Source organism: Plectropomus leopardus, chromosome 15 (genome assembly GCF_008729295.1).
Source record: "Plectropomus leopardus isolate mb chromosome 15, YSFRI_Pleo_2.0, whole genome shotgun sequence".
Lineage (NCBI taxonomy): Eukaryota > Metazoa > Chordata > Actinopteri > Perciformes > Serranidae > Plectropomus > Plectropomus leopardus.
Window position 1 is genome coordinate 14123880 of NC_056477.1, and position 25673 is coordinate 14149552.

Consider the following 25673-nt stretch of genomic DNA (forward strand, 5'->3'; position numbering starts at 1 on the left):
TAGATTACATAGTTAATAATTATTGTAAAAAATAATTATTATAGATATGGTATCCTGGACATTTTCCCTTTAAAAAAAAACCAAAATTAAATATATTTTCTCTCACTTACTTAAAATTAATTTTCAGGTCTTTTTCTTTTGCTAATTTCTTGCAACATGTGGTACATCACTTGCCAAGCGCGCACTGACTTTTAGCCTTTTCTTTTAAAAAGAAAAATAAACAAGTTTGCTGAGGTTTCAAAGGTTTAGTTGCAAGTGAAAGGCACCTGAATACAAGAAAACTGATGTCTTTCCAAGTTTTAAAGGGTTAACTTCCTAGCTATTACCAACTCAAGACCATACATTTCATATGACTTCTGAATAGATAAGCAGTCTTAAGCAGTTGATTTGTTCATTTACATAGCATATAATAATAATCTCATATGCACCCAGCAGTAATTCATTCAACTAAGTGGAAACATACACCAGTGAAATGTTGCAACAACACACCGCGCCTGATCAATCAAGCTCAAATGCGTAAAAAATTTCCCCAAGGTTTTGGGGAAAACAAACAACATAATCTCACGGCTGCTTTCTCACAACAAAATCACTCCCACAAATAACCAAACAATCGGCCTCGCAGACAGTTCAAAACTCCACACTTTGATCTAATTTGCCTGATGAGTCTTGGCATCTTTCATTTCACCGGCTCTGCCTCTTGAACCTATGCAATCAATGTGAGCTCTGTCTCCGGCCGCTTGCCGCAGAGCCCCGCTCTGTTCGCTGGGGCCTGTAGGGAGAGATGGCTCTTTCCCGACACCATGATAGCCTCATTAGCTGCTTCCCCCATCATTGTTATTTTACAACAGGACTGTGTGTTGCGATTCCTCATTAAGATAAGGGCTGTTCTATGGAAGGGGGATGCAACCCTGTCAGCCCCCGGACGTACTGCCAGGGAACTTAACTGACTGCTTTCCCATAGAAATCAACTGCAGGTTCTCCAAATTTCTTTGTGACAATTTAGACAGAGGTACTGCAATTACACACTTACATCTTATTGAGACAAATAGAATTGCTATGGAGGAACAGCACAATGTTTGACATTTTAAGTTTTTAACTTATGATCAAATTAAAAAGAGTGGTTGCCATGAATCTCTGGCATGAACAGAAATATTCTAATAAGTGGGCTTTGCATTTAATTGGATGGACCTAAAGTTTGTCACATGCACTGTACAAGTATGTCATGGATTTGTTGGTATGATTGCAAACGGACGCTTAGCTCTGTTCTTCCGTTAATTATATTGAAAATGTAGTTTGTTAAAATCCATGAAGTTAAAACAGCTTTTCAAAAGTCCAATTACCAAATTAGGTTGATTTGAGTGCATAACAGTCCCCATCCACCCTAGAAAACAGGCGTCATTGGGTTAGGCTCTGTCAGAAAGACCATAAAAGCACAATAATCAACCAAACTGGTTTCATTCCTTACTCGTCAAATACAGACACTTGGTCAGTGGCCCTCTGTGTCAGACACAAATGCACAAAGGCAACCTCAGCAGCAGTATGAGATGCACTGAGTAGTATGGAGAGTAAGCACAGGCAGAAGAGGAGGTGGATAGGTCAAACAAAGTCTGGACTTTCACCTGGGAGACTGCCGTTTGTGTCCCATGTAAAGCCAAAAGTCAGTTATCTTAATGACGACAACGTAGTGTGGTAGTATTTGTAGCTTGACTTATGTCATGTTATGTTACAGTAAATTACTAAAGAAACATACTTACATTAAGCCAAACTGTTGCTTTTTTCTAAACCTAACCATTTACTTTTGATGCCATAAAACTGTTGGAAAAAAAAGCCAAACTATACTATATGCTATATGCCATAAAATGACAGACAAAAAAATCATACTTTTGTGTTTCATCAAAATGTAGAAAAACATCATACTATAGAATGTCATAAAAATGTTGGGGAAAAAAGTCATACAATAGCATGTCATAAAAATTTCAGAAAAAAATATCATAGGTTATTATTTTGAAAAAGATAGTATGCATTAAAAAGGACGTTTACTTTCAAAAGATACAATGCACATAACAAGCGTAAATTGACATGCCATTTATTTTGACGTGTAAGGCCACTGACCAACTGTCAGTATTTGACAAGTTGAGATGAGAATGTGTTGATTTGACATACATCCTTATCAGCAGCAATTTGGGTTTTAACCCATAAGTACAGTGAGAGTATCCCGTAGCAATAAACCTATGGTTGAAAAGACATACTCTTCAAGCATTGTCCTTAATAGAATTTAATCCAACCACTGTGCGTCACAATTTAGAAAAGAGGATTGTGTGTTTGTTAACCTTGCCCATACACTTACGTATTTTATAGTTCTAAGAAGCACTTTCTTTGTTATCATGGCCCACATAACCTTTGGGATGGTAATCAGAAGTTTAGCATGAGACTTAGGATGCCAAACATGAAGCCAAGTGTGTTTACACTGTATGTAACTGAGACTTCCTGCATGCTACTGTAGACTTCTGTTTTCTAAGCGCCTGAGCAACCGTTGTCAAACAGACAGCGGTTACGACGCAACAACAACCGATACAAACGCTGCGTTCAAGACCACTGAACTCTGAAACTAATCAGACATGGTGTTGCTTATTGTCCTGGAGACGAGGCAGAGCCCGGGTAAAGGGAGCCTGTCAAATCACAGGCCCTGATGATGGAGATGGAAGATAAACTCAGGGTCCTTGGGGACTCTTCACCCCCAGCAAACACTGAGAGCGCAGAGACGCTATAGAGTTCTCCAACATCTGTCTCTGCTCCAACACTGATACCACGTCTGCAGACCCCATCAACCATAAAAATGGACTGTTAAGAACCTACAACGGACCTCGGAGTGATGCGTCCAGATATAGCTACAACAGCCTTTTCTCAAGTGAGCATTTCAGTTTTAAACGTACACAGAGGAACTTTGCAGCGCAAAACATTTACCAGCTTGTTTTCAAAAGCTGACACTCAATCTGCAGAGAACTTCTTCATTTTTACAGAATGTATCAAGATCACAGTGAAACTTACGTAGCTCCTGCATTGTAGAGGTGGTCATTTATAACAGCTTACACCAGAAAACAACAACAGAACAACTGTCAGAGGCTGTATCCAGTTGTGAGTAAAGAATATTTGCAGGGCCAAATGGCTTGAATTCCCCTTCCGCAGGTTTAAAGTCATTCATTATCAAATGTGTGCTCAAAGGTTAGCGCGCTATTGCGGAGGGTGATATAAACATTAATTTCCACGCTCGGGGGCTGCAGGCGTTAACTGAGCTGAGACATGCCGTTTGTCACCAGGCCACACACCAGGCACTGCAGGTTAGGTGGCTGCTTGTTGTTTGCCACCCAGCAGACAATGACTGGTACTGCCAAGTCATAAAAGTGGCTCAGAGTGTGGTGAGCATTTCAGCAGAAATGAATCAGAAATAAAGCAGCGTTTTTTTGTGGGTTTTTTTTCCCACCTCATCTGTACTGTGTTGTCATTTTTCACTCATAGGGAGAGAGAGAAATAGATAGGAAAGATAGCAGATATAACGAGAAACAAAAAAAAAAAAGTTAGATCTTCGCATCTGCTTGAATTTTAGTAGGTCAGAGGGGTGCCCATTTACACCCAGCCTCCCCACAGACTCTGGTGAGAGTGATTATGGAGCCCAGCTTTCGCACGGACTACTGCACTCTCATAGGGTGTAACCCTATTTAACTACCGATAAGTAACCACAATATAATTTTATAATTTGTTCCACATATAAAGGGAAAGAAAAACTAAAGTCAAGATGCACTGGATCTACAGGATACTTCATGTTGCTTACTCTCTTCAGAAAAAACTGCAGACACATTAATGTTGGATTAGAGCCAGTGATCAGGGGTTAATCGTGACATGTTCTATCCGTGGACGCACTGAACAGTTCACAGTGTTCTTCCTCTGGACACAGACGCACACACAAGTACTCTACAGCTTCTACACATTAGAAACAAAGTTCCCCTTTTTACTTTTAACCCAGTTGGATATGCAAGCAAAACTGTGACATTTAATATTTAATATTTAATACCTTCCAAATTATAAAGAGGCTTCATCTGTTGTGCTTCTCTTAAGAGAGGTTAAGAGTTTCCTCTTGTTTTCCTTTTCTTTTTTCTTTTTTTTTTTTTTTACCAAACTGTAACATTAATGACTTTAATTTACATGTTTAAAATCTAAAAAGGAAAATCATTTTTGTAAATCCCAGCAGTGCTTTTCAGTGACCTGAATCTCTCTCTGATTTGGCTGCAGCCCTCCTTCCTACTGTAGGTAACCGTCTCTTTCACACATCAGGGTAAACAGAGGACACAAAAGATGGCCGACATTGCTTTTGCTGTAGCGCCCTTGGAACGCAAAACTGAGCACTTCATTAATCATTCATCTTTAATAGATTATGCAAATTCCAGGACATAAAAATCAACAAGATCAATAACTGTATGAATTTTAATTGGGAGCAGAAAACATTTAAAGAATGAATAGAATCTCGTAGCTCCATCCAGTATGAGAGCATAATTTATTGATAATTGGATCCCAGCCTAAGTGAGGAAGGTAATTTAGCATTTTTCAGCCTTGGCATACATTCCTATTTACAGGGTTTGCTAATGGCAGAAAAAATAATATTATGCAGTAACAACCTACACCCAATCAAATGCTTCATGCATTACTTTGCATAGTCGTTAAAATTAAGTAATAAAAGCTTTCTGGATATTACTTCTGAGTTTAATTTGATGCTCAAAATACTCAGACACATTTTATATCGCTTGTGCTAAAGCATGTTGTCATATTCCACTCTGAGAAAAGTTTTCCTCTTCCTCATTATGCAATCTGTGGCCCTCACATGTATCGCTTTAGGGGGCCCCCAGCCCCCAGGTGGCTTGAAGGCCACCTGCTATGAGTGTGCTCCCCAGAGCGAGACCGCTTTCATAGGAGGAGCCCAGCATAAAAGACAAAAACACACCTTTCTTCTCCTGAGGCCCAACTTTCTGGGGCAAATCTACCTCCCACATATTCAGGAATAAAAAAGGGGTCTTTCTTTTCCCATAGCTCTGTGTCTGGGTCTGGGGCTGGACTGGAGGGATCATTTGAGAAGGGCCACTGCAAGTTTTCAATCATGCTGTCCTCCTCTTTACTTACTCACACATACACACACACTCACAAACACACACACACACAGTGGACTCATTGACTTTGATGCCCGCTGGATAATTATGGGTGTTTTATTAAAAGACTGGCATATTACTCTGTGTGGCCATCAGTAAACCTAACCTCTCCTGGGAAAGAGCCTCAGCAGCCACACTGAAACAACATTTCAATTAAGCAGGCGGCCATCAACCTCGACAGCAGAGCAAAAGAAGCCATAGGGTCAGTGTGGGATATATGATACAGATAGTTAATACGACAAGATATTCAATACACCGCACCTGCCATTACCTGTTGGCTCTCAGTGGAAGTTACTATTGAAAACAGCAGCAGTTAGAAAAAAAACTTGTAATTTCTTTCATCTGTATCTGGGTCTCTCGCTCTCTCTCTCTCTCTCTCTCTCCCTCTCCACAGCGTGAGGCAGCCAGCCAGCCACGATACCATTCCAGCCGCTGTCAATCAACAGGCTATCATAGCCTTTGATGACAACGTCGTGTCGCGGCGAGAACAGCAGCTGTCTCTTATGAGAAGTGCTCCTAGTCAATCTGTTAGCGGGCCAATCCGGGCCAACACAATAGCCAGTTAGGAGCAGCGTGTGAAAGGCCTGTAGGATTTAATGGGCTCAGATGATATATCGCCTCGCTCTGTCTCTCAGAAATAAATACAGAGTGGCCAGAAAGAGCTTTTTTTTCATTTGTTGGTAAGAGTTTAATATGACTGGAAAATGTAAGCAACATAAGGAAGGGACCGTCAAAACCTTGATGAGTCAATAATGATGCAACATCAAGATGACTTTTAACAATACGCAGTCAAAGTTGGCCATCTTAGAGAAACTGTTATAAAAAGTTCATTCTAATCAGTAGTTTTTAATATTTTAATACTTTAATCCGTGAAGATAACAGCTTAGAAGTGAGGGCACAAACAACTGAGTGACTATCAGCATTATCAGTATTATTAAGTGAATTAAAGTGTAATCTGGGTGTGAAATGACAGTACAAGGTGTATCTTCAGTGAGTTTAGGTGCATTATAGTTTCCTTTGTCAGCTGCTCCCATCTTTAACAGCTGCAACGGTGTGCACATGTTGGTAATTATGGGATGGAATTAGACTGATTTGTTTTTTTATCAGGGGGATGAGGAATGAGTAAAATTTGGAAAACAGTTCATCAGATTGACTTGGCTGGTGTGATGCGGCAAGGAGGAATTTGTAAAAATGTGTTACCGTATGTTAAGATGTACTATAATCATGACCACAAAATCCTTGGCTTTACTTTCACTACAAAAAACTGTTGGAGAACAGTTAGGAGGACATCATGAAACAATATGGCACAGTTACATACACTGTATTTGTGTTCTTAACACCAAGTTCAACCACCTCGCTGCAGATGTCTTTGACCTGCTGCAGCTGTGTGTATTCTTTTAGGGATCAATCTAGCGTGAGTTAGATTGTACCTGTCACAACAGAGTAGCTCTGGGAGACGCTGGAGGCGAGGTCGGAGCTGGCGCTGGTGGAAAGGCTCGGCTTCACGTCATCTAGGCCAGCGTTCAGGGATGGGAGGGAGTACTCATTCGCCTGTGGACAAATACACAACAAATGCAAATATATGTCAGTGGACAAATGCATGCGTGAGGAAGGCGAGTCAGACTTTTTTTATTAAATAATTTCCACCAGATTGAGTCATGATCTGGCTAATATCACTCATGCACTTCATGCAAGCGCTTTGGGTGTGAGATTTAGGGTCCTTTTTCAGTTTTATATGAAATGTGTCTGAAGGAAACCCCTTGTGTATCTGAGGAAGCTGTCTGTGATCCTCTCACTGTGTTTCCGTCTGAATACTTCCTGTGAATTCTGTGAGCACCACCAACACTCCCCCTCCTCGCCAACCCGTCCCGACCCCGCTCCCCATGCTTTACCAAGACCTATGATGTATGCATGCATTAGGGCTTGTCTGTGGAGAAGGCAGAAAGGGAGAGAGGGATGAGAGAGGGATTGGGAGAGGAGTGAAAGGACGGGGTGTCAGCTGGCTCTTTGTGCTCCACTGCAGTCATCCCTGTGACCAGTCAAGGGAGGAGACATTCAGGGCTTTGTTACAGGAGAGACATGTGGTGTGGTTTTTTAAAGGGGAGTACAACCTCAAAATCAACCTTTGTGTTTCGACTCTAGGATGAACACATAAAACTGGGTTTATAAAATGCTAAAATAGTGAGTATTGTTTTACGCCTTTCATACTTTTATTAGTGTTTTTTACTTTATATTGGAGGTTTTCATTGCATATCTTTATAACTGTGATACTGTGCGGCTGCAGCCATCTTTCACATTTTACATTTTCTCTTGCACCAGAAAACTTCATGCAAGGATCAACTACCACTCATCTGTTAGTATTTATTTTCTTTAATCTCAGGTTAAGACTCTGAAGCAGCTGTGATGATTCCAGTTTGTTAATGAGATGACACTTCCTGACCCAAGATCTTCTTCTTTGAAAGGATAAGTGTGTGTGCACACATTTGTGTGTTTGTGTCAGAGTGCGTGTGTGCATCTGTTTGTCTCAATGGGACTGGGGGTCCCAGAGGGGCGAGCTGGTGACCCCAGTCTTGTCTGCCTCTATCCCAGATAAACTCTAATTGTCTGCTTACAACTGTTCCCTGGCACTAGGCTGGATGTTCCTCTCTATTCCGCTGGGCCTCTGCAGCACAAGAGCCATTTTGTCATGCAGATGGGCTGTGGGCAGGGCTGGGCAGGGCTGGGGCGGAGGGCGAGTGGCAAGCACAGAGGGGCCTGAATGACCTGACCACATGGCTGCCAGAAGTGTGGGAGGGATGAGGCCTATTCAGCCTGGCCTCTTCAAAATGGCTTTTTAATGCCCTGACGCAGACACCAGACAAGCCCCTAATAGCCTAATATCCCACCTTTTCACCAGTTTAAGAAAAGGAGGGGGTGTTGGAAACTGGGAGAGAGAAAAAAAGGAGGTGCACAGAAAGAGTGGAAAGCGGCCTGATTAATATTACATTAAATTAAAACTGATTTTTCTGGACCATTCTGATGCCGTTTTTCTCCCCCCTCCTCCACCTTCCTCTCGCCTTTTTAATACCTTCTCCTCCACTCTTTGTGATTGCAAGTCATTTCCAATTCGTTTTGGTATTGATCTTGCCGTAGAAATCACTTTGGTAATTAGCTGCATTAGGGGCTGTATAGCAGGCTGAGGGGCTGTCCCTCTGATTTATCGCCGCTGTAATTCCCCGCGATCGCACAGAGATGAAAATGAACTCAATTAGGGCACTGCTAAGGCTGCATGGGCACCCACATAGAGTTCCAATGGAAAAATTAATAGTCTCTTGTTGTTTAACAGTCTAATGAATGTAAATAAAGGTTATCCGCTGTAATAGGCTGCAGGCTTGCAGGTGAAGTTGCATGGCTCTTTTGTCACCTGTGTCAGCATGTGTGCCACTTTATTCTCTATATCAGTGGTTTCCAACTGGTGGGTCATGGTCCAAAAGTGGGTCACGGATGATGGTCACCACAAATGATTTGTGAAAATGTCAAGATTGTAAAGAACACACTTGATTTTGAAGTACAGTGCATTTCTGGTACAGAGTTTTTATATGAAGTGCCGTTTAGGTTTATTATTACAATATGTTTAATTTTTTTGTGTTCTAAGCCAAGATGTCATTTACATATTGTGAAATAAAGTGGAAAATGTAGTAATTTATAATATTATTATATATTTAACTAATGACTACAGAGAAATGTGGACTACAGGACTGGACCAGTTGGGAATTACTGCTCTATATAATGTTAAAACTCAATGTAAATATTTGATTGTTGGCTAACTTAAGGACAAGAAACCAGGACATCAGTGCAGGCTGTGCTGTGAATTTCTGTGTTGAAAGAAAACTGTGTGGCCAACCTGTTCAGGTTTGATGTGTTCTGAAGTGGGGAAGACATCAGGGTAAGAAGGACGTTCAAACACACGGTCCAAGGCCTCCAGCTGCTGCTGGGTGAAGGCGTCCGCTCGCAGGTGCTTCCTTAAACTCTCCACACTGCCCTGAGAGTCGCTGCCCGGGCCTGAGCCATCAGAGCCATCTAGAGAAAGAGGGAGAGGAAGAAGAGAAGAGCGACAACAGTCTGCATCAGGGCACAGCTCCAGTCTTTTAACCTGTTATTATTCTAGCAGGCTAGCAATGTGAGATAAGCATTTCTTTTTAGCTCAACGGGTGCGAGAGTGATGACATGAGGAGCAGTAGTAAATTCAGGGAGACCCACCAGCATGTCTGCCTTTTATCTCCCTCTCTGTTTTTCATCACCTCTCCCTCTCTTCCTCTCACACACTCACTCAAGCAGCTCTCTGCCTCCCCCTCCACCGCCACCTCTCCTCGTGGCCACCATCAGCACGGTCATCATGTGATAGGTCTATGGTAATTGATGGATTACCTTCAGTGCAAATATATACTTGTAAGGGAGAGCGTGTATTTCAGGAGGAGAAAGTAGGGCTGGCGATTACATACAGAGCCTCTCATTCTGCCAGCGGGAAATGGAGGGCCATTATTTAACTGTACTATTTCCTCCTGAACATATTACCCTTCCCTCTCTCCGTCTCTCTTTCTCTCCTTCCATCCCCCACATATTGCCTGTCTTCTGGAAACAGAATGGAGTGGGGACGGCACTCAGGGCCGAATGAGGACGGGGCATCGAGGGCAAGCGTATGCATTTCCTCACACGGTCACACTCTATATAAACAAATGAGCCTATGCTTCCCTCGTTCTCCTGATCTCTGACCCTATCAACTCGGCCAGGGAGCCCAGCGCTGCCGCTGCAGCTCTCCCTCTGCTCGCTCATCAAGTCCTGAACACTGAGAAGAAAAAAAAATCTGCAGCTAAAACCTCCAGCCAGCATCCCAGGAACCTCCACTCGACTCCCTGCCTCCCGCCACCCTCCCTTCTTCCCTATACCCCGCCGCCAACAGCGGATGAGGGCTTTAGCTCCCATACAAATCTGTCATTCTAAATTTGCAGCAGATTATGTTCTCTCCTGGGCGAGCCAGCGGTGATATATGATATGCAAGGCCGCTATTGATTGCCTGATCCGCCAGCAGAGGAGGGAGGCGAAATGAACTTGGAATGAACATCATGCCTCAACTCATTGTGCGTATAATACTCTACTTAATCCCACATTTTTCTGTGCTATGGAATTCAATTGATCAATCATGTTCCACTGATGGTACCATTTCAGGGGCGTTATTGCCATTCTGCTCGGCTGCTTGACCTTTTTTCAATGGCTGAGGCCAGAGGATGAACCCGACTCGCACAAAGAAATAGATCCATGGAGAGAATGGAATAGAGGACTGCAATTGGGTATGAGTGTGTGTAGGTGGTAGGGTGTGTACATGTGTGTTTCACTGCTAAAATATATTGACTTTAGCTTTGTGTAACATTTATGAAGGAATCAGTTTTTTCTCCTGCCACATACGTTTCTCCTACCATCAGTTAACTGAATATTTTAGCACAGACTCTTTTTTTCCAAACAGCTCCCTTGGGTGCAGGGTTGGGGTTGCAGCATTAGTGTTGCTGTATGAAACTCAATTGTTGTCTGTGGTACAGAAGAAAATGGAGTCATTAATTACCTCGTATCAGCTGGTCTGAGAAAAGAGGCAAGCTCGATCAATAGCAAGTGTTTGTCATTCACTATGGAGGAGCATGCTTATACTCAGCACCCCCTACTCACACACTTAATCAGGCCTTTTGAACTGCAAAACGACATAAATTCCCATCATGGAATAGTTTTTGGTGCACTTTTATGTGATTTAAATTTAAACAAAAGATTCACTAGAAAAATTAAAATTTTGGAACCTGCTAATTGATTGACAGGTTTTTTAACAATAAACAACAACGAAATCTATATTAGCAACACTTTGTGGTGTTCACACATGTAAAGGCTTAAAGACAGGCCTAAATTTTAATCGCAGATTTTTTTCATCTCTAACTCTTCAGTATGCAAATATATTTCAGATTTATGTGGTCAAAGAATTACTGATTCGGCCTTTAAACAGAAATAATACTAAATCATTTATTTTCAGAAATCGCCATTAGAGCTTCATGTTTGACATATATCATAAGATAGCTGCAATAAATCAGATTCATCCTTTGACAGTCAGCGTGTCAAGTGGAGTGTGAAGCCCGACTGTCAGATCGTGTCTGTGAGTGTGTGTGTGTGTGTGTGTGTGTGTGTGTGTGTGTGTCTCATTGACTGGCTTCATTTTCCCAGTGTTTCTTCAACCCCTTTGGGTGTCTCAGCAGGTATTCTCTTATCACTCCCACAGCACCAGCTGACTGCATCTCTTGCTTTTAACACCAAAGTGTGAGGAGACAAACCAAGATAAAAAACAAGCCTCTCCAATGGTGACATTCACACATCAACCCCTGAAGCGATGCACTTTCTGATAAATATTTTCTTTGATCAGCTCAAGCAAACGAATGCTGTTTGACCTCCAAAAGTTTTATATTTCATAGTGATGCATTCAAACAATTTAAGTTAACTCTTACTTTAGCAACTCAAAGCCCCAAAGTTGAACTCAACAAATGGACATAAAACTGAAGCTCTTCTTATTTATGATCCCTGTCTAACTATTACTCACACTCATGCACTTTCAGCCATTTGTACACACACACACACACACACACACACACACACACACACACACACACACACACACACGCAGCATTACCCAATGACAGTAGCTACTGCAAAACAGACCTCAGTGGTATCACAAGCTGTTCTGTTTTGCTTTGTCTCTAAGGGGGATGTTAACGTCCTGCAGTGGCATGGTGGCACTTTATGTCCTTCTTTCATCTCATCTGTCCCTCTGATAAGATAACTCAGCGGAGAGTAGAGGTGGGGGCTTGTTTGAAAGGCAAATGAATTCCTACACACCGCCTGGCTCTCTCCGTAAATCAATGACACAGGGTTTCCTAGATCAGGGGCTGCGAGTCCTCTGCTGATAGGTGAAATGATGCTATTGCAAATTGTGGATCATTTGTTGATGTTTTTAAAAATGCAGTTATGCTTGAAAAAAAAGAGAGAGAGAGCGCGCAAACAAACTGGTATACCCAGAGGGTGAACACTCCTTCCCTGTAAGCTAGCTATATTTATGAAACCTGTGAAGCGGAAAGGAGAGAGGTGGGTGGGGTGGGGGAGAGAGAGGGAGAGAGGCAGCAACACTGCCATGGCTGTTAAGATCCTGTTATGTTGTGGCGTGTTTAAGAGCTTTATTAATTCGATTTAGCACCACCAACCAGTGTACTGACTGTCAGCAGGCATAGTGATGCTTATTTGATGTTTGCTCTCAGTGTCAGCACTGAGGCTGCGTCAATAGTGTTTTTGAAGCACTCTAGTTATTTTATTTATTTTCATTTAAATTCTCTGATCCAGGCGGATGCAGAAAGTTTATAATAGCTAAATAAATAAAAGCACAACTGTTTGGATATAATTTGTAAGTTTATAGAATTAAAAAGAGGGCGGCTGTTGATCAGGTGGTGGAGCGAGGATGGCCTTTAATTGCAACGTTGGTTATTTGATTCCTGGCTACTTTTGTCAACATGTCAAAGGGTCCTTAAGTAAGACACTGAACTGCTCCAGATTGGTGTTTGTGGTAGGAAAAAAAAGCTGATTTGGATATAACTGTCCGCCAAATGAATGGATTTGTATCTTGTGTAAAACTCACTGCAAAAATCATTATATTATAAAATCAATATATACCTGCACAGTGAGGCTATTGTAATGCATTCCTGAAATAAGTCTTTTGGATAAAAAAGATTGCTGCACCACAAACTTTATTTTTGCAAACTTGTTTGTTTGCATTGACAACAATTTTAGATAATCTTGTTTCCTGCTTGTTCTGTAAAAAATGAGTACTTTAGGACAAAAAGATTATTTGAAAAGAAGGACATTTTGTCTCTCTCTTCAGCTTGACTCCATTCCCTTCTCTTGTTTTTCTTTGTCCTCCTCTGCTCTCGTCTCTACCCTACTCTGGACCAGTCTGCCGTTTAGCGTTGCCACCCTGTGTGGCGAGTATTTGTGGAAATGCAATTAACGTATCCCCTCTTTTCTCTTGCCTTTCTCTCCCTCCTCAAGCTGAGTAATGCATCGCTCCATTAATTCTCGGCATCGCTGTCCGTAATTGACTTTTCTCTGACATGATTCCTCTCCATTGAGTGAATTCCCGCTCCTTATATTTTTTGTGACGGATCTCATTGTATACTGTTTACAACTATACGTGAGGGTCTCGAGCAGCCATGTTGTTGAATGCAAATGGTTAACCCGGCAAGACTTGGTAAGAAGAGGGGGAATGATAAGAGCAGAAATGAAATGTTGAAGAGAAAGAAGGACAGACATAGAGCAGAGGAGGAGGAGGAGGAGGAGGAGGGGGAGAAATGCAGTGTGGACCCTTTTGTGTGCTCCTCTACTGTCGGGGCCCTAACAGCTTCTTGTCTCTATGTTACGCTCTGTGGCCCCTCTCAAACCTGGGCTTTTCTCTCTCACACACAACCCATCAGGGCCATCATGGTGCTCATGATTCCATTTATTTCTGTCTCGCTCTGGATGCATTTATTTTCTAAAGTGATCCTCTATTGACTCATTGTCATGGATTGGCTTGACTAGCCAACCAGTGTACGCCCAGGTTCAAATCCATACACTAACTGATTCAAACTCCACAAACGGGTCATATGTGTTAAAAGATACACACCGGACGATCTCCAAAAGGTCCAAATATCAAATTTGAACAAATCAAAACAGCGACTGCATTCATTTTTCCTCAAGCTATTGAGCAAGGTTGATATGACTCGATCATTCTTTTATGTCATGAACGAACAACCTGCTAGGCCATATTTTTTTCTTCTCCCCGCTCACACACTCATCAGCTCCTTCTACACTCATCCCACACCCACGCTACAATCACAAGTTATGACCTTTGCTTTCTCCATCTAATTTATCACTCTGGCTCCCTACTGCCTGTCCTCCCCAGAGCTCCACTGGGCTCCATCCAGGATGCCAGCAATGAGGGAAACATACAGTTAGGTCATATCAACCTGCGTGCATACAGCAGCAAGGTCAGGAGTTGCCTGTTACTGTGTGCTAAGACTTGGAAAACACTGGATTTACATAAAAGCTGCAGCTCCAACAAATCCTTTAAAAAGAGAACAAACTAGAGCAGGTGTGTCACACGTAACAATTAGCTAAAAAATCATCTTCGTGAAACGACTGGAAACTTTTTAAAAGAGCGCATGGACTTCTCGCACTGTAATACACATTTTACAATCACACAGCAGTTGTCACCCAATCCTCTCTGCCTTTTCTTGGCTTCCACTTCCACCATAGGTTTAAATGACTGAGTGAGAGCATGCTGTACAACAGGCTAATTTCCCCACTTCACTATTAATGCATTTGGCAGGAACAACATTCCATTTCCTGTAATGAGATACACAAATAAATCTGGCTATGGATAGATTCGGGGTGGGGTGGCGGTGGTGGTGGTGATGGTGGTGGGAGAAGGAGGAGGAGGGGGGTTTGTGGGGGGGCAAAGGAGGGGGTGCGCATTGAGACGCATTCTCCTAGCACTGGCATAATTGGTATCGCTGCTTGCAGACATGCAAACCAATCTCTCCACAGATAGGGCTGAGACTCTCTCTTTTCCCCCCTTAAGGCTATTTCTTTTGTCTTTTCGATAGCTTGCACATCCAAGATAGAGGGAGGGGAGAGGGGGGAGATGTTAATTTGTGAATTAATAGCTTTTCTCTGCAGAATTGCAAATTCTTTTAAATGTCACTATGTTCAGCGTGTGAGGAGCATCTGAAGCCACAGAGTTACAAACACTTAGCGCACACATTTCCACGCATAGGTGTGTATATGCATGCACAAATCCTAAAACTAATTCTTGCTCAACTCTCATTGAAGCTGCCAGGACCTCCTTCTTCCCTCCTCCCCTCATAAAACCCACTTTTTTTCTCTCTCCCTCTCATTCCACCGCCCCTCCATCTCTCTTTCACCTCCTCCCATCTTCACTTGAAGCCGTCCAGTGTAACATGCTACTTTTAATTTGCAATAACACATGACAAGGACAGATTAATGGCTCTTATGGCACCTCTGTCCCTGAAGCTCGTCTTACGGGGACCCGGTGTACATAACGCGTGTCACACTACATTATCTCTACAGCCCTCCAGTAATGGGGACCTTTTTCTTCCTCAAAGGGCAACCGCTGACTTCAGCCACACCGGGATCACACACATGCGCCAACACCATCACAACACCAATGCTACAAGGACTGTGCAATGCTTTTTCTTATGTTCATTACGGTCAAATTATTAAAATATAAGCACAAAAATGTGCGACGCGTATAATCTTTGATCAGTTTACAGACATGCAACAGAGTCTAGAGAGTCATTTGTAGAACATAAAACAACATGAAAGTCTCTGCTGCACCAGATCTCCCTTTGTTTTAATGAACATATTCACTTACATCTCTTTTTTTTCACTGAAGTATGTACTGAGTTGTCTGACTAGGTGAAATGTTAAGATTTTAGCAGGTAATTCCCTGCAGTGTGTGCCTGCAGCTTTGTTTTATAAATAAGACAATTCTTAAAAGTTTGAAAAATGTGGGCAATTGAAAATTAGCATAAATATATTTCTATAAGGTCTGCAGTGGGTCACTTGACATAACGATCCAAATTAAGGGGAAATTCCATGTTTCAAATTATTTAAAAAAATGATGTCAATTAACTGCATCTTTTTGAAAATCCACTGCTATCTTTACCTAGTAACAAGTCAAAACAAGCTACACTGTGCATTACTGTATATTGAACTGCATGGCATTACATGGAAAATATGATTTTCCACAGTCACTTTAGCTTAATTTATTTTAATTTCTCAGGAGATTATTTATTGGAAAATCTTCCTCGCCTCGTCCCCATAAACTCATACCCCTGGAAGAGCAAATTAAAATAAAGAAACAGTAATTGAGAGGAAAGTATTGTGATCTGATTGACCAAAGCAAAAGAGAAGGTTGCTAACTTCAACTTACAATGTCCTATTTTCCTTCCATCCAAGTGGTTGCCACTCCAGAGAACTAAAGAGACAGAAACATAAAAGAAGGAAGTGGCCTGTTTTGATGAGTGCTCTTTGAGATCATTTTCAACCAATTCATCCCATCAGCCACCTCAAAACAGTGTACACACACACACACACACACACACACACACACACACACGGGCAGCCCCCTCCCTGCCTCCACCGGTCTGTTCCTACACCTGTTCAGGCCTCCACCGGGGACATGTTAATTCATAGGCATTAAAAAAGCCAATTGTTTGCAAAACCGATAATCTATTAGCCCTGAGGCGGTGTGTGTCCACTCTCTCGCCTAGGAATGAGAAATTCTGGCTTGGACCGGATAGGCTTCCTCTTAATCTTTGAGCATTTCTAGGTCTATTTTCTCGTCCTGGTAGTGTAAAAAAATACTTTATTATTGAACATTTTAATGCTATTCAGAATGAAATAAAATCAGTAGAAAATGTATCTATATAGTGCAAAAATGTCTGAATTTAACTGATTGAAAGCAAGGCAGAGATTCACAACAGATCTTCTTTTTTCTGCCTTTTGATACATTATAAAAGAGCAGCGGCCCTGATGCCTTGCCAAAGGGGATTAGAGTTGTATGACAGCTATATGGGATATCTACAGTACGTCTGAGCATGGTATAAAATTGAGATGCAGCTCTGTAGGCGTATGGTAAAAACGCAGGGCATCAAAAAGCTGATTGAATCGCAACACTCTCTCAACACTCGCCCTGCCTGATATACAACATAACAAGTCACTGGAGACAGCACACAGAAACACACTTGGCTGCAGCGCTGTCATAAATGCCATCTTCTTCACACACAGGAGAGAAAAAAAAATGTAGGAGACGAGTGATGGAGAGAATTAAAAGGATGGGAAACAAAGGGGATTTTGTGTCTCCCTTACCATCGTCTCGTTTCCTCTTCTCGCCGTTGGAGCGGGGGATACCCAGAATGCCATTGATGGAGTAGGATCCTACGGGATCGTTGGAGGCGCTGGTCACAGGGGGTGAGGCGGTGCTGGGCACTGATGGAGAAAGCTGAGTTAGCTTGTGTGAAAAAACGTATGTGTTCATGTTTAGGTGTTTTCCTCCAGTTTCTGGCTCATTTGACTGTGCTGTAATCTGTGTGTGGCCTCATTCACGCTCACCTATGGTGTGGCCGGGTGTGGAGAGTGGCGTAACAGATCCGTCAGGGGACGGGTGGAATTGCTGCTGGACTTTGGTGCGGATAATCCTGGTAAAGTGAACAACAGACACGGATCAATCAATACTGCTTCCAGAGCATGGAGATTTCACACCAGCCCGGCCGCCCCGGGACACTTAAACACGGCACATCACGTCCACTTACGCCCGTGCATGTACAAGTGCTCCATCGTTTGGGGGCACTTGTATCCTCATATTCAGGCCCCTGTCACAAAATAGCCAATCTCTGGGCTTTAGGGGCAATCTCTGTGCTCCTGTGTGAGGCTGAATAGGGGCTGCCCCCTGAGATTGTGGATTCAATCTAGCTGGATTCTGAGGTTAGAAATATGATAAAGTCCCCATACCAGTAAGATGTGATGTGGCGGGAAAGTCTTCATTGCACTTTGGTCTGAATGATCTTGCAAACAAAGCATGAAATCACATCAATTCACCTCAATGATCAGCTTCACTGGCTCTACCTGGCCAACTCTAATAATCTCCCTCTCCTGCTCCCCACTCCCTCTTTTCTCCTCGCTCTCTCTTTACTCTCTCAAATCTGATCTTACACTCCTCTCTCTCCAGATCCCCCTTTTCTCATTTCTACTCCACTGTCCAATGTGCTCTCTGTTTTACTGTACTTTTACTGTCTTTCCAAACCCCTCAGCTCTTTCTTCCCTTCTTTCTATCTTCACTTTTCTCCATTTCATTTCTTTATTCCTCCCTGTAGCGTCTGTTGTAGTTTTTGGTCTTTTTGTTTCTCAGTGTGGCACACAGGAATCCTCCAGGCTCACTGAGGATCAGAGCCTATTGATTTGGACTCCGGGATAAAAAAAAAGTTGACGACGAATGGTGGAGAGGAACAGCAAATGCAAATGGTGATCTATAAATTATATGTGACAGGAAAGCAATAGTGTCTTATTGGCCCAACCTGAGACCACAGCCACATCCAATGTATTCTAATCTGTGGTGCATTTTGGAATAAATAGGTATAAAAAATAACAAAAAATGTCACAGTAATCTGGAAACTGTAAGGATGACAAAAACACGAGGCCTTAGAGATAATGCTACACTTGTAAAATTGAGGATTGTTGTAAAGGTACAGTGGGATTTACACAAGCGCAGCTTTAGCTCTTATGGGACATGATCGCATTACATTTAAGCATGACTATGGTAATCTTTTGATTGACAGACGAATGTGAGATCATTGAATAACAGGCAGTGCTGTGTACCGACAGAAATCCCCACATGGAAGCCCTCTCGCTAGAGAGGTGTGACAAAAACAGACTTTTACAGACTGCAGATGAGGCGTTCACATGCAGCAATGAGCCATCAATAGTGAATCAGGCAGCTACGGGGTTAACTTCCTCGGGGGCAAAAAAAATGTACATCACACTCTTTTCATTCCCCTCACTATCTCATGTGTCCTCCATACTCTCTCCTTCAGGCAAGGCAACAAAGGCTAGCAGCCTCCTCCAGAAAACACACATCAATATTTTATTTGAATTTCTAACATCTCACCACAACAGTTATCTGACCTCATGACTCGAGGGAGCCTCATAAATTCAAGGACTTTGTTTCAAGTCTATGTTGTTGATATTGAATAAGCAATTTGGATGGGTGAATTAACGACTTTGGTGTTTGGCTGTTGTAAAAAAAAAAAAAAAAAAATCCCCCCAAAAAGATTAAAATGTGGATCAATATGATTGAAAGCCGCTTAGGACCTTCTGGGTACTCCTCTGTCCACTGGGCATGTTGCAATGGGTGGAAACTCCTCTCTGCGGCAACAAAACAAAGTGCAACCCAGTCTCTGTGTAATCTTTAATAATTCATGCAGGAAAAATGTGTTTAAAGCCAGGACATCCTCTTTAGTCAACAGAGCAGAGGTCAGCCCCTTAACCACAGAGACCACCAGAGGTCCACTGTGTCTCTCTCCCCTCTGCCTGCCTCTTTCTCTTCCTCACTTTCTCCCTCCTCCACATCTTTCCCAATCCTCCCTTTAGGTATAAGAAATAAAAGCAACCTGAGACATTTAAAACAGATTATATTGTGTGAATTATTGAGTCATGTTTAGATTTTATAAAACACTTGTGTAAATTTTTAATATGCAGTAAAACAAATATCAATTAACCTTTTTTCTTCAATGCTAAAATTAATTTTGAGCTCAGTTCAAGAGTGAAACCTGCTGATTATTCTGCTGTGATTTGTGAGGCCATCTTTAAAGAATAAAAAATATTATATACAGTTTTGCACATTGTGTCACAGGCTCTGATGTTAATTATTAATGTGCAGCCAAACTTAGTTTCTCCTAACATGGACAGCATTTCTCCTAATAGTGCTGCAGCTCAAACCAAGCAGATGGTCAGAAATGTTTTCCAATAGCACAACATAAAACCTCCAAACACCTTTAAATACATTTTGGTTTTAGGAACAACAGGTGAAAACTGAAAATGGTGCCAAAAGACCTGTTGAAATCACAATTTCCACAACTTGTATATTATATTATATTTCTTTCTTTTTTTTTTTTTTTTTTACAAAGATTCATCCATCTCCTGCATTTAGCTGGATGTGTTATGAGACTCTCTTCAGCTCATTAAAATGTAATGCCGATGACCAGCTCTCTGGAACAGTGCCTCCTAACCAAAGTTCATCACTCGCAGGCACTATGGGGCTTTTTTTTTTTTACTTTGCACACATGCACTAGAGCTTTTCTCCAGCGTCCTCTGTCTAAAGACACTTTGTCCACTGCTGTCCCGCTTCTTGAGGAAAGGTGAAGGTGTAGGGTGTCTGCTGCTTTAGCTGCTTCAGTGGAACAGACACTCTTTTATAGTCCATTTACGCATAAATCAACACTGTTAGGACGCGTGTTTTTGTCTAAATGTTTTACTTATACTTTAATTAAAACGGATAAAATAATAATTAGAATTAATATAATAATAATTATTATTGTGTGTGATTAAAACCGGACTAATTTAGAATTGTTCAGCCATACTGAGATTAAACGTGTTGTCGCTGCGCTCACCTCCGTGTTGGAAAACAGAGAAATTGGTTGGCAATAAAGAGACTGCTGCCGCCGCCTCTGTCGCAGTGTGGTCCGCGTATTGAACGACTTTGTTGGGTATTTCCCTCCGCCTCTGGATCTGGTTACGCGGTATTGATCGGTTTATATCGAGACAGATGTGATTCTTCGTGGCCCCAGCAGCCTCAGCTCCCGCGCTGGCTGTGTTGTGGAGGGCCGCACAGGAGATTGAATTGCACACGTGAGACCACCCCGGGTATGCTCGGCTGGGACTGACTATATGAAGATAAAATCTTTTTTTCTTCTTCTTTTTCAGAGCTGATTTGTCCTTTTTACGCACGAATTTTCCCATAATTTCTCAGCTGATTTCTCTTTTGTGTTTTGCACAATTTAACAGTTATGCTTACATGTATGCACACATTTAGGAAGACATTAAAAAAAAAAGCTATGTTTTGGAGATATTTTACGCGCTTTGGAACTATTCGGCATGCTTTTCATGAGATAAAGAAAAATTTTAAAACTGTCAATTTCACCTACCTGTTGATGGATGAAACGCTGGGGACGGTGTCGTTGTCGCAGACGCCCTCAGCCAGTAGTCGGTCCCTTATCTCCCAAGCGAACATTGTTGGATTCTGGCGCTTATAGTCAGCGATTTTATCCACCACTTTCGGAGTTGCAACCTTTGGTTTGGAGCCACCAATGACTCCAGGTTTAATACTGCCGGTTTCATAGTACCTGCATGGGGACAGAGTAAGTGTTTCTTGAATGGGTCCCTCCTGAATTCAACAATCCAGTTTAATTGATGACTTAAATATCATTTGTGTGGAAACAAATCTCCGCCGGCCTTCTGCAATTACATTTATTTTTACATTTTTTTTTTTTTTTTTAAACCTACAAATATGATGGCGGCTTTATCTATTAATTGGTGTGGAGGAGTGCTGTTATATGGGCCTAATTGAGTGTCAGCTGGAAGGTGAAGCGACGAAAAAGCAGTGTAATTAAAATCACACAATATAAGCAGTGAGACGGACAGAACAAAAGGACAGTTTTAGCTGTAAAAACACAGTTTAGACCTCATTTTCAGTTTCCATGAGCTAACAGTAGCATGCACGACATGCCACCATGACCTATTGGTAAATGTTGGTGACAAACATTCAGTGTGTGTGAAATGAAATACCTCTGAAATGCCTTCTGATAGCTGAAAAAAATATATTTCAAAATATTATCTCACAGCATTTGTGCTCTGAAGTAAAAATGATGTAGAGCTAATTTACCAGGCTTTTTACACTGATGGAAAAATATAGGAACGTAAAGTGTGTATTTGTGGTATTTTCCTGCTGCATTATGATGCTCAAATGTGAGTTTATAGTGGCCGTAGACCGTGTTGTTTTTCCAAATCTGCTTGTAATATCAAAGTCTGTAGAGCTGAAAAGTCAGATTTCAAGTGACCTCATCACAGTCTCCTATAATATTAATACAGCCTCATATTCCTCTGAGATATTTTTTATTCTTAATGCTCAGCTGTAAATTCTCCTCCTAAAATTTATTTCGTGATTATTATGCTTTTCTCTTGCAAGGCTGCAGGTGATGGATAGAAAATCTCGGACGCAGAACTGCTGTGTTCAAGAAAAAGAGAGAAAGAAAGAAAAAAAATGACCTGCCTATATAACCGATGACTGAGGCTGAAATAGAGCTGGGTGCGCATATACGAGCTATAGAAGATTGATGTTTGACACACATAGGTCTCTTGTTGGTAGTGGATCCCCCCTTTTACCTGCCGAGGATTTTGCTGACACAGCCGTGACTGACCCGTAGCTGTCTGGAGATGTCGCAGGGCCGGACGCCCTGGTGGGCCAGCTCCACGATCCGCTGCCTCACCACGTCCGGGAGGGGTCTGCCGTTCACAAACACCCCGCCGAGCTGGTTCACACCGCCGTGCCCTGCGTGGGACACAACAGCAGCACAGGGGGAGCATAACATTACATACCTGCAGATGACACGCTTTCTCCTCGTGGCGCTTCATTTCGGTTGCTTTTAGTTTCTGAGATGTTCAAAATTTAGTCTAAAATATTAAATCAAATTAATGCACACATACACTGAGTATAATGTGCTTGCATACGCACACATAAAGGCACACGCGCACGCACATTTTAATTTTGGATAACAGTATTTGCTGCTGAATGAATTCTAGAAATACTTTTTTAAAAATCAATAGCTAATGAAAACTGAAATAATAACAACAAGAACAATAATAATCATAGTAATACTAATAATTAAGCAGAGTCAAACATGATAGAAATTTAGGAAGTCTGTGAGTAAAATTTAATACGGTTGTGTTGCTTTCAAATATATCTATTTTTTACTTAAATAAAATAAAACAAATATCACATTTCAAAAATATTTAAAACATTTCATATCTCTTTTGGTGATACAAAAGATGAAAAATAAAACTCCTCTCTCCCTGTTCATTGGCAATAGGTAATATTTTCCAGCAGCACCTCCTCCACTGCAGCCTAACACATGTCGCAGATATTAGGTTTCAACCTGTTTAATTTTCCTCGCACAATTATTGTAAATAATTAAAATGAGCTTTGATAACTCATATTACAAACGCGGATGGTGCGAATGAGGAGGGATCAATAATTTACACGCAGCCCGGGTCTTCTTTACCCATATCGTATGGAGGAGAAAACACGAAGAAAATGAACAGTTGGAGCAGCTGCGTCAGTATTTTATCTTTTTTTTTTTTTTTAATTATTATTAACTGCTAAAATTTAAAGTGAGAAACGGCTTAAATAAAGTGACACGTTTGCATCAATTTACACACAACGTGTCCTTATTGTTGTCTCTCTGAAGTAGCTGCCATTTCACAGGTAATAAAAGCTTTGTATTTAAATTGGGGAGTTTCTGTTTAGTAAAATAAACGCTTGAATGAGCGCACCTCTTTAATTTTGACGAAGTCACTTTACTGCTGAAAAAAAACAAATTAAAACTAAACTCCTCAATGACCCATGTGCTGTTACAAATAAGCCAGAAATGTCCCAGTTTTGAAACATTTTAGCAGCCATCTCTCATGATTTTCTCTGCGTCTTATTCTATTTTATATTATTAGCAAAATTAACGTACCTATATCCATTTTTATATGACACTTATAAAACTTTTCCAGTGTGTTTTAGTTTTTGTTTGCTTTTTTTTAATGACGAAAGCTTCTAATATCTGAGAGCTGTTCATCTTCAGCACAGTGATTAAACGATGGAAAATAACAAGCCTTTAATGACCTCTCTTGTTTTAAAAAAAGCACCTATAAAAAATATCTAACCTCGCGTTTTGTGATTAGACCACAGTCACTGCAAAAAAAATCTTCAATCCTGTTCTTGCAGGAGTTTAAATAACAACACAGGAATCCTGTTTTCTGCAAACTAATTCAGTATACTCACGGTGCATCGCCGAGAAGGGGTCTGCTTTGCAGTGAATATCCATGGGATAGCAAAGGAAAGAAAGGTAATCGACTGAGGTCGCCGTTTCGCCTCGGTGATGCAGCTTTAAAAGGGTAAAAAAAAAAACAAGGATTTGTAATTTGGTGAAAAACAGTCCGTGTGCGAAGAGTCCGCGGGCTGCAGCAGTGGTCAACTTCTTGGGGCGACGCTAAGTTTTCCTCCTGCTCAAGTCTAAACTCAAAAGTCTGGCGGAAAGAAGGGGCTGTCAGGTGCAGAGCATGACCCACACGTGTGCAGAGCGCACCAGCCGCAGCAACATTGACTCAAACCGGGTCACTGTTTGTTTTTTAAGGACATCGTGAGGAAAAAAACAAAGAGTTGCTGAGTGTCCACGGGTCCGCTCGGGAATCTGCGGCCGAAAAATCCCTCTCCTGTGCCGGCGTTGAGCACGGGCGGGCTCTGTGGTTTAATCAGATAGGGGCGGAGATGACAACAACATGGACACGGCGAAGTACAGAGCAGTGCGTCCCCCTCTCCTCCAGAATGGGCTGTGCCTGAGCGAAGCTTTGGGCTGAGAATGAAACCCCTCTCCTTGTGTGTCTGTTTCTAAAAGCTGCAGTCCCACAGATCACCCCCTCCCCTCCCTCCTGCCTCCATCCCACAGATCCCCTCGCATAGAGATGGATGACTTGTCAGACAAAGGCAATAGATTCCAACACTTTGTGATTCGCCCACGTAAAAACCTGCAGCTCAAATGAGGAGGTCCCTGCATCCGACAGCCAGGAAGGGGAGGGAGACGAAATGGGAAATGATGAGACTTTGGGGTGAAGAATCAAGGAAATTAAAGGCAGGGGGTAGAAGAGAGGTAAAGCACTGTCAGACTGCTCTATGTTGTTTAAAGCGACGCCTCTCAAATGTTTTCATATGAAGAACTCCCAATAGAAACACATGACGAGACTGTGACTCACATGGGAAGATTTTTTTTGGTGTTTGAGCTCAATTTTTAGTGTTAGTGAGGAGACTAAAACACGACGTTTGAAACAATTATGATTATATATTTTCTAGGCTACATATTTTTTTTGTAACTGAAATAATAAGATTTAGATAGACTTTATAGACTTTTTGTACAAAATATAATAATAATAATAACAACAACAACAACAACAACAATAATAATAATGGTAATGATGATGATAATAATGATAATAATAATAATAATAATAATATCCTGCTGAGTACACAACTTTGTGAGCCTGGTTCAAAGTGCAAAATGTCAACATCACAGCTTTGTTTTTTTTTTTTTTCTTCTTCTTCTTCATATTTTAAATTTTAAAAAAAAAGTTTTAGCAAAAAAACCTAGGCCTATTTTATTTTGAAAATGTGTTGTATTTTTGCAAGCATTCTTCCTGATCAAAAATCAGTCTGAAAAACACGCTTTGACAACGAAATCTCTGCATGTTATGAGTTCTGCATCATGATGCAAAAACAATTTTAAGTTGCTAAAAACCGCCTCATGTCCTGACTGCATTTAGCTGTTCGTGGTCAGACAGATTGTGTGCACGGTGAGCTCGCAGCCTGCAGAGGGAGAGTCAGTCAGTAGGCCATCATCATCATCATGATCATCATCATCATGCACTCACCGCCTGTGTGCAGCATCGCTCTGTAGATGGCGCTCATACAGTAGCTTACACAGCCCGCTGTGCTCATGCAGGCAGGCAGAGAGGCAGGCGGGCAGGTAGGCTGATGCTGCCGGGGCTGGCCGG

General features: G+C 41.7%; 1 protein-coding gene across 1 annotated transcript; it reads right to left on the bottom strand.

Moving 5' to 3' along the window:
• Positions 1-2711: 2711 nt before the first annotated feature.
• Positions 2712-24351, bottom strand: pax2a (paired box 2a). The gene is made up of 9 exons (XM_042502583.1): positions 23911-24351; positions 22248-22413; positions 21011-21208; positions 17424-17509; positions 17181-17300; positions 16243-16287; positions 9079-9254; positions 6626-6746; positions 2712-2812 (listed from the first exon to the last, which is right to left on the bottom strand). Exons 1-9 carry the CDS (start codon positions 23951-23953, stop codon positions 2712-2714), a joined length of 1056 nt encoding a protein of 351 aa, XP_042358517.1. The 5' UTR covers positions 23954-24351.
• Positions 24352-25673: the final 1322 nt, after the last annotated feature.

Bases quoted from the DNA above. Each gene is read 5' to 3' on its own strand.
- pax2a (XM_042502583.1), bottom strand. From the start codon at position 23,953: ATGGATATTCACTGCAAAGCAGACCCCTTCTCGGCGATGCACC. The intron at 17,510-21,010 runs GTAGGTGAAATT...TCACTTTACCAG, and splicing joins AGCGTTTCATCCATCAACAG to GATTATCCGCACCAAAGTCC. The intron at 2,813-6,625 runs GTACAATCTAAC...TGGGGTCTGCAG, and splicing joins GAGCTACTCTGTTGTGACAG to ACGTGGTATCAGTGTTGGAG.